General features: G+C 31.6%; 1 protein-coding gene and 1 long non-coding RNA gene across 2 annotated transcripts; both read right to left on the bottom strand.

Annotated features, from left to right (window-relative positions):
• Positions 1 to 693: 693 nt before the first annotated feature.
• On the bottom strand, positions 694 to 2,602 carry LOC106434038 (serine/threonine-protein kinase Aurora-1). The gene is made up of 8 exons (XM_013874877.3): positions 2,457 to 2,602; positions 1,950 to 2,213; positions 1,780 to 1,875; positions 1,602 to 1,697; positions 1,429 to 1,525; positions 1,235 to 1,352; positions 1,090 to 1,162; positions 694 to 1,002 (listed from the first exon to the last, which is right to left on the bottom strand). Exons 1-8 carry the CDS (start codon positions 2,475 to 2,477, stop codon positions 901 to 903), a joined length of 867 nt encoding a protein of 288 aa, XP_013730331.1. The 5' UTR covers positions 2,478 to 2,602; the 3' UTR covers positions 694 to 900.
• Positions 2,603 to 7,998: 5,396 nt separating this feature from the next.
• LOC106434039 lies at positions 7,999 to 9,726 on the bottom strand. The gene is made up of 4 exons (XR_001286686.3): positions 9,279 to 9,726; positions 9,036 to 9,151; positions 8,845 to 8,933; positions 7,999 to 8,409 (listed from the first exon to the last, which is right to left on the bottom strand). It is a non-coding gene; the product is annotated as an uncharacterized LOC106434039 (long non-coding RNA).
• Between the last annotated feature and the right edge of the window lie 227 nt (positions 9,727 to 9,953).

Here is a 9,953-nt window from a genome sequence, read left to right on the forward strand (position 1 = left end):
TTTGATGCATCTCCACACAAAAAAAAAGTGCTTTGCCTTAAAAGAAATTGAGTCCTCGTATCAAATCCATGTAACCGGTGATTGTTTTGTGCTTCTTACAACTTTTAAGAGTGATGGTTTTCACTTTTACAGCATTTATAAACTATATTGACTGCTGTCTGATGAGTCTATGGATGAGTCTTACAATTAAAGTACCTTATTGCAGCAAGATTGATTCCATACTTACATGATTCGAGTTATTCCAGCCAATGCATCTAACAGCGTCTAAACTACTATCTCTCCCAAACCGCAGTCCATGGTGCAATGGCGGGCTATACTTGCCTCATCTCTGGTCGTGCAGCGAAGAAAGACACAACAAAGTTGTGATTACGGACAGAATGTAGGCGGGGATGCTGTCATTGTTCTCGTGAACTCTGTTGCTGAAAATACACAATGTACTTTTGAAGTCATGTTTGGTCTCTTATAGATTAAGAAGAGAAGCCAAGAGTTTATGCTTCCTTTTACTTCCCTTCTCATGAACTTTGAAGTTTGCGTAGAGTGACAAACGCCGTTCCAGCATTTAAGGTTTTATTTGCAGGTTGCTATGCAACTAGACCAACTTTCAAGCTTTGCTTTTCGTTTTATAGAAACATTTTATTATGATGTGTTCAAAAAAAAAAAAACATTTTATTATGATGGTTGGCCAAAAAAACATTTATGATGAATAATAATATCAATTGATAATAACACGAATGATCTTTCTTGGGAATACACATATTGAAACATGAATTAGGAAAAGAATAAGAAGATTCATACACACCTACACAATGGTGTTTTTTTAATTTCTGGATAACCAATTTGGCTCGAGATTGCCAAGAACTGAAGCGTTTTAAACAAAGGACCACATAAAGCTGTTTGATTTCAACCCCTGTAGATTCCAGAAGGATCAGCGTTCTGCACAATCCATGGGTGCTCGAGAAGTTTGTGCAGTGGCAGACGTTGTGCAGACTCCTTGACAAGCATCTATACAATATAAAGTTGAGAAATATGTAAGATTTAAGATTCAACCTTCAAAGACTGTTGCTAATTCCATAAAATGTATATAAGAACCTGGCTAATCAGATCCTTTGCAGAGGCAGACACAATTGGTTTAGGAGGGAACTTGAGGTCGACTTGCACAATCCTGTTATTGATCATATGTGTTAACAAAATCATCAAGAAGAACAAACAAATCCCCACAAGAAACATCACAAACCTTCTGTATGTGTCAGAGTGCTCCATGGCTTCAAAAGGAGGTACACCATAAAGGAACTCGTAACAGAGAATCCCTAGGCTCCAGATATCTACACTTGCATCATGTTCAACGCTTTCGACTGTTACAAACAAAAGAATCCAATGGTCACTGTTAAAATGAATTCATATCATAGTAGAGTTAACTTTAAACTTTACCCATCTCAGGAGGAAGGTAATCAAGCGTCCCACACATGGTCCTTCTGCGGTTAAATGTGTGCACTGACCAACCAAAGTCTGCAATCTTGAGCTCACCCTGATATTAAAAAGTCCATGAACATTATTATTAAGCTGGTTTCAGATCAAATGTCAATGCAAAAAACGGGTCTAACCTGAGCACCGATTAACAGATTCTCTGGTTTGATATCTCTGTGTATCACATGCTTGCCATGGCAATAGATGAGAGCCCTCGCCAACGATGCAACATACTAACAAAGTAAAACATACAAAGATGTCAGTTTTTTTCACCAACAAAAGTTTGACTTGACTGTTAAAAGGAAGGGGACTAACAGTAGCAGCTCGTCTCTCGCTAAAGTATTTGCATTTCTGAAGCTCCTTGTAAAGCTCGCCTCTAGCAGCATACTCAAGTATCAAATAAACCCTTTTCTGCAACAGGCCAACAAAGTAAAAAAAAGGTGGAGGATCTTGGCAACAAAAAGAGGAAAGGATTATAACTTTACCTGATCATAGAAGTAACCATAGAGCCGGAGTATATTGGGGTTACGAAGATGAGACTGAATCTCAACTTCTCTTCTGAGCTGATGCTCGACTTGAGATTGTTGAAGCTGTGTCTTGAAAAGAACCTTTAGGGCGACAATGTGGTTGCTCCGCTTCTCTCGAGCAAGATAAACGTGACCAAACTTGCCTCTTCCAAGAGGCTTTCCAATGTCGAAATCACCCAGATTCCATCTCTTTTGTGCAACTGCTGAAACATCTGAAACCTCCTGATGATGATCACAAATTCCAACAAAACAGAATGTAAGAAAAGAAAAAAATACAAATCTACTTTGAAATTGGGCAAAACCTCTAAACAAAACACGGTGAATCGATTATTCAAATTCACAACCCTAATTTCTTGCTCATATTCAAATCTAATCCAGGATCAAGCACCGCGCAACGATAATCACAGATCTAATCGCAACGCAAATCTAAAAGATCCAAGGGATCATAAGGTGAAATAATCGTACCTTCTCCGTAGCGATCGCCATGGAAGAGAGAGGGCAAGATTTGAGGGCGGAGGAGAGATCAAATTGAAAAAAATAAAAGAAACTAAAAGAGGAGCGTGTGTGGGGTGGGGGGGGGGATAAAAGCTTTGAATTAAAAACAAAGAGAGACCCTTATTATATAATAAAGGGCAAATATGTAACGGTCGAATTCTTAGGAGTTGCCACTTGTCAGGATCCGGTTTCGAACTTTTAATGGAGGGGCTGGTGTGGTTTGGTTCGGTGCAATTTGATTTCGACATTTCCGGTTTATTTACTAACAACATTTAGCCATCAATTCAAATTAGATTGAGAGGGCAATAAACATATATTATTAAAAAAAAACATCATCTGTCTTAGAAGATAATCATATAAAAAATACATATTTCATGTTTTCGGCATTTCTATTAATTAATAATGATATATTACAAATTTCAAAAATTAATTACAATTATTAAAATATCAGTGAACTAAAATTGTTAATAATTTTAGTTCACTGATATTTTAATAATTGTAATTAATTTTTGAAATTTGAAATTTATCATTATTAATTAGTAGAAATTCCGAAACCACGAAGTTATCTGTAAAAATGGTTGAAGAAAAAAAACAAGAGGAAGAATATATAAGTTGACTATAACATTATTTTGTTCGAAAAAGTTATAAATATTTGAAAATATGGTTAACATTAAGAATATTTACATTAACGATGTAGTAATAAGATTTTTACGTATATAAAAATGAAAACAAATATCTGTGCGGTTGTGCGGTCAAAATCTAATATATTATTAAAAACAGAAGAAGTGTAGATTATTATGTTTATTTTGTGGTCATTCATTTTTTTGTATTGTGGATGTGCAGCAAACACATTACCAACATTAAAAATATTAAATTTTACTGCCATAATTATAAAAATCCTATTAAATTTCAAATAAACATTACTGCCTGCTATTCTTTTGTTAAATGTTGTCTCTCTTTGAGAAAAATCATTCTAAACAATTTAAAATATACCGTAATTTAATAATACTTAGTTACAAATATTAATTAGTTACTATAAAACCCATATTAAATTTCAAATAAACATTATTGCCTACTATATTTTTGTTAAATATTGTATTTCTTTGAGAAAAAAGCATTCTAAACAATTTAAAATATACAGTAATATAATAAATTTAGTTACAAGTAAACATTTATAGTACATAATCATTTGACAGTTAAAATATTTGATAATATTTAATATATGATATAATTTAATTAAATTATGAGGCCACATTATAATAATATGCTTTAGACCACCAAATTAATAGGACGGCCCTGTACCCGCATTTTGAGTCAATGGTAGTAACATTGACAAAAAAAACAACAGTATTAGTTTTATATAAACAACAGTATGAGTTTTATACTCCATCCATTTTTAATATAAGTCGTTTTATAGAAATTTTTATGTTCCAAATTATATGACGTTTTCGATTTTCTATATAAAATTTATTAACATTTAATGTTATATGACCAATGATAATATACCTACTATTTTATTATTGGTTGATTTGTGATTAGGTAAATAATTAATGATATTTTTGTTTAGAAAATATAAAAAATTAATGATTTCTTAATCTATGTGCACAATTCTAAAATGACTTATATTAAAAAAACGGAAGGAGTATTAAATTTCTGAAGTTGTTTTCACTTTTCAAACTTGGAGATATCTCATATTATGAGGGTTCATAATTTAATTTCAGATTTTATAACTAAGATTGTGCAATCTTTTCATTAGAGAACTTTGTTACATTTGTTGTTTTATTCTGGTTTGGTTACTTAGATCACCTCAAGTTTTAGTAGTAAAATAGTCGTTCGTTGTAAAAAAAATAAAAATAATAATAATAATAGTTTCTGAAGTTGTATCCAGACCAGTTAGTACATTTCAATGTTCCAAAAGCGGGTGCGATTGATCTAAGTCTAGCGAGTTATCAGAAAATTAGAAAAATATTAGAGAATTTTTGGGAATTTCTTTTAGGGATGTACTAGACCTGGGATGGATCCGGATATCCGGAAAATTTAAGGTACCCGGATCCGGATTCATGGCTTTCGGATATCCGGATTTCGGATATCCGTCTCGATATTCTATTACCCGCGGATATCCGGATTCGGATCCGGATCCGTAAAAATAACTAAAACATAATATTTAAAAAAAAAAAATACTATTTTTTTAATATAATATCTAAATTAAATATTTATACAAGATTTATAAATATATTTAAATATGTCTATAATATTGTAAAAACTAAAATATAATATTATATGATTAATTCATGTATAAATATTAATATATCAAATATAAATATTAATAAAATTTAAAAATTAATGTGTTCTAAAAATACGGATCCGGACCTAAAAATTAAGATATCCGGATCCGGATTCAGTTTCCACGGATCCAAGATTTTACTATCTGGATTCGGATCCGGATACCACGGATATCATATTTTCGGAGCAGATCTCGGATAATAAGTTCTAGGCTTAGGTTGTACCAACGTTTTGGTATATATACTACATTTTATTAAAATGACCATTTTGCTGCGGTGGCTCAGTGGTTGGCTAGACCAGGTTTTTACTGATTTGTCGCAAGTTCAAGTGCAGATTCTATATTTTTGTATTTTTTATATTTTTTCTTTAATGACGGACAAAATAATAAATCTCTCTATTCGTTCTTTGCTATTTTCGTCTGCAACTTTATTTTTACAACCGCATTATAATTTTCAGCATAATTCATTATTTTTGACTGATTTGTTATGTTTCACTTAATTCTTTGTTCTTAGCAATGACACATCCTAAATTTATGATTCAAACTAGGGCCGGGCCGCCCTACGGCCGGGATGGATATTTAAAAATAATTTAAATTGTTAGAATAAATATTTAATGTAATTTTGTATTAATAAAAAATATAAATATTAGTTAAATTTTGTATATGTTTTTGTTTGAAGACTAAATAAACCATACTATGTTGATAATTAATAACAAATATGGATTACTAAAAAAAATATACTATTTGAATTTTGATTAATATATAGTGCCTTCCAACAGAATATGCAAATGATTATATTTACTTAACAATATTATGTATGTACAATTAGTTATTTTTTAAAAACTATTACTATTATGTTTTTTCGTTTGTAATTATGTTAGAATAAATGAATAATTTAGGGTATATGAATTATATTTTATGCGGTTATGTCACGCATCAGTTGTGTTGATTTATTCGAAAAATATTTATTTTATTTATTGTGTGAATAAGATAGTACGATATATTCCATGGTTATATTAAACCGTTCGAACACAGTAAATACATATTAGAAGCTTTGTATTTGAAACCACTAATTTGACTTATGTGTAAGTTTTAGTATGATGGTTTTCATCCGAACGGAAAATGTAAAACTCTAAGATAAGACAGAGTCGTCTGTCGACGAAATTTAAAATAAAACAAAGTCAAAGTCTCAAAAATTAGCATTTGTAGCTTTGAAAACGATGTTTTCGTCGAAGCTTTAAGGTGTTGGATAACACATTGGCTGTTGTTTCCTGCGATGAAAGTGATGTAGTCAATATTTTTTAAAAAGTGGATTAGAGATAGCATACGAACAGAGTTTCTGTATGTCAAATGCCTAAAATCTTTATTATAAAGGCTGCCAAATTTTGATCCAAGCAAATATGCACATCTTTTAAGTACCTGTTTTTTTAAAGGAGAGTACCTTATTTTTTTATTTTTTTTTATTTTGTGGTCCTATGGTTTATATCATTCGAGTTTTGGTTAACGGGGTTATACGTTACATAAGTATCAGTAATTTTTGGGTGCGTTCGATCCATATCTGAAATTGACTATTCAATTATATGGCCATCATTTTGTTTTGGCAAGAAATTATTAATATCTACTAATTAATTTATGCACTGAAGCAACTATAATATCCAGACTTTTCACTAAATCGTTCAATGTGTATATTTTTTCAAATGAAACTTTTTATAAAAAGCTTATTGTCTATTTGTTTAGTGAATGTGTTACCATGATAACGAATAATAAATAACTGCAGTAAACGTTCCATTATACATAATGAATATTGTAATAATATTTTTTACCACCTGTGTTTTTTAGAGATCATGTGATAGAATATTTTTTTATATTTTAAACATCTTTAGTGGAACAGAGGACACCCATCATAGTGCTTTGCGTGCAGGTCAAGTCAGCTAAAACGTGGACCATTCTAGTATTAAAATATAATCTTATCGTTAATGTCGCAAACACAAAGTGATTTGGCTGTTTAAATAGAAAATAGTAGTTTGTAAATTTCGTCGGTCATATTATAACATAAATTCATTTTCGCCCAAATTAAACCAATACCGTTTAAACACCTGTATAAAACAAAATAAATCGGAATGCAAATAAACTTTATAATATAAACTTGAATAAAGATAGTTTGAAACAAACTTAAAGTGCCCATATAATTGAGAATATCCAAAACAGAAATAACCTAATAGGTGAAATTAAACAAAGATGCATAAGCATTATTAAAATTAATATGTTGTGTTGCAACGTCCAATCTCGTGTGCAATGAAGTGGACACGTGTCATCATGCCTGATAGCGGTGGGGAGATACGTGGAATGACTAATCGATATGTAAACTGGGTTGGTTATTGGGCTAAATTTTAAATTGTATTTGGGTTGGATGAGCTTTAACATTGTTTCACCGTTTAATATCCTTTGGGCTTTTCCATAAATGAAAAATGTTGACAAAAAAAAAAGTTCCCTCCCCTCTTTTATCATCTTCCTCCTTTCTCTTCTTCTCTGTTTATTCTGTTTCTTTTTGTAAATAATTTTTCTAATAAAAGTAATCTAATTATTAATGAAATTGTGTTATATTTCTATTTTGGATATAGATATTTTAACTTGTTTGTTTAGTATAAATAATCTAATTTTACTTTTTTCCATACTATTTATATTGTGTACTTTTTTGGATTATGGAAAGACATATTTCTATTTTCATATCAGTATTAAAATCATGGTTAAATATTTTTTTTATTCTATTACATAATATTTAATTTTCACATTTATTTGAATACAATAATCCTACATTTCGTGTTCACAATACTTACAATAAATATTTATCTTATAAGAAACCAATTTAATGAAAATTTAGTAAATATTTAATTTATTTTATACGTAATAATTATTTTCACTATTTTTATAACAGCTTTCACTATTTGTTTTATTATTGTCTTGATAATTAAATTATATATTTATTTGACTATTAAAACAGTTCATGAAAAGCTAATTATTTTATTACTTATGATTTTTTTTATTGTTTAATTCTGAAAGCAAGGAGAATATAATTTTTAAAATTTAAATCGACTGGATTTAACATAGACATATATAATTTCTTTTGATATGTTTATTTCTTGATTTCAGTATCAGCTAAAATACGAACAACAACATAGAAGGCCTTTTTCTGCTGACAATCAATAAATCACACATACTCTAAAACCAATGTGCTTAAAGAGAAACTATATTCCTAAGATATTTTTCTAAAGAACAATAACTAACACTTGCCTACTACAAATGTCTGAGTCTGTCATTTGAACAGAGTTTTATCTACATAGTGCAACTTAACGGAATTTTTCAGTAATCCTGGCTTGGAAGACCCATTTTCCTTCATCAATCTAGCCAAAGACATGGATAATCTCTTGTCCCACAATAAAAACACATACATCAACCGAGTGTTTTCATATTTACAAAATAAATGCCACTTGATTCCAATCCGATCCTAGGAGTTCTGTGTTAGAAAACTTGATCAATGCTGGTTTCGGCCACATATGGTTTCTCCTCTTTGCATTTGAATTCAATTTTTTCTTAAAGACAACCTTCTTGGAGTTTGTTCAGATTGTGCATCATATCCAGCATCTGTTAGCCATAAGCAAATAAGAGTAGAAAGTAATTAGAAAATCTGCTACAACCAACTGAAAAAACCTGTGTAAGTAGTAAATGTAATCCAACAGCTCTCGATTCTTATTTCAGTCACCAACACAGGTAAAAAAGAGTCTTGTAAGGACCTAAAGAAACTGCTGCAGCATAAAATTTAGCAGACAGCCCAGCCCTTCTTCCATGGTACAACCTTGAACCATACACAAGTTTCTATAGAGACAAACTGACACTGTTATATACCAACATCAAGCACATATAGATATTCTAAAGGTTATGAGAATCAGTAAACCCTCAAATACAAATAAATTCCGTTCAATAGATAGCCAAATTCTTATATTATATTTCACCAGAAAAGTTGTTCAAAGGCAGAGAATAAGAGCAAAAACTTAACATGATCAAATTTGAAGACAATACCTTCTCAAATACTTGGCCTCGCACAGACTCATACTCTCCTTAGTGACTTGTGTGGGTTGCTTTTCAAGCTCTCTAGCTTCCTCAGGGATCTGAACAAACAAAACCAATAGCTTATACATCATACTTTTCCACTATTCTACCCAAATAAAGAGACATATATTGCAACGTTTTAGCAAAGACAGAAGAATTACCCTTAAAAAGACAGACAAATCGTGAGCTGCATGCTTCCTACACAACTCCAAATGTCTGAATACTTCTATGTCACATCTACTTGAAAAACTTTCTTCTGAAAGTTTGCAACTCAGGTCTGCAAGGATAGATAAAACCAACAGCTCCATTTATAGTTGGAATTTGTCTCGGAAGTTTTAATTTCAAGTTATATGATGATCTTATAAGCAAAAACCATTTGTCTTGCCATAGCTATTGACCCTTACCGAAAATATCTCATGTGATAAGCTTGGCTTTCGTTTCGATCACTTTCAGTTCATAATCTTACTGGAGAACCCTAAAGAAACAAATGAATAACCGCCGTCAAGGGTTACTGGCCCCAAGAAACTTTCGGTGGCACAAAACCACCACTAAGAGGCGAGAAGATCTCGAGCTTCAAACTTCATAGAGAGATACCGGAGCAGACCAGAAAACCTCCACCAAATGCATAGAGTACCACCGAGACATCTGACAAAGAGAGAGCCGAGAAAAACCACATCGGCGAGAAGGAAGGAGGCGGAAGATGACGCTTGGTGACCTAATCAGAGTTGCAGTAGACGATGAACCCAAGAAACTAAAGTTTAGCCGTGAAGAAGGGGAAGGTGAAATGGGCTGCCGTTGGTTTGTTTTATGAATCCAAATAACGATTAAAAGCCCGACGACTGCAGAATAAATGAAACTGTGAGTTTAAGTAACCTGCACACGTGTCGCACTCTTAGATCTGGACACGTGTCGCACTCTCAGATTCTGAATTTATGACCTGTCATCCCATATGGAGATCATAAGAGAGAAGAAAACTCTATTTTATATAAATAGATAGATATCAATTTTAACTGAATAAAACTTCCATGTGCCTACGAGGTGCTCAATTTTAACTGAATAAAACAAAACAAAAATTCTTG

The sequence above is a fragment of the Brassica napus genome, chromosome C3, assembly GCF_020379485.1.
Source record: "Brassica napus cultivar Da-Ae chromosome C3, Da-Ae, whole genome shotgun sequence".
Taxonomy (NCBI): Eukaryota; Viridiplantae; Streptophyta; class Magnoliopsida; order Brassicales; family Brassicaceae; genus Brassica; species Brassica napus.

Bases quoted from the DNA above. Each gene is read 5' to 3' on its own strand.
- LOC106434038 (XM_013874877.3), bottom strand. From the start codon at position 2,477: ATGGCGATCGCTACGGAGAAG. The intron at 2,214-2,456 runs GTACGATTATTT...GATCATCATCAG, and splicing joins TGGCGATCGCTACGGAGAAG to GAGGTTTCAGATGTTTCAGC. The intron at 1,003-1,089 runs GTTCTTATATAC...TATATTGTATAG, and splicing joins CAAAGGATCTGATTAGCCAG to ATGCTTGTCAAGGAGTCTGC.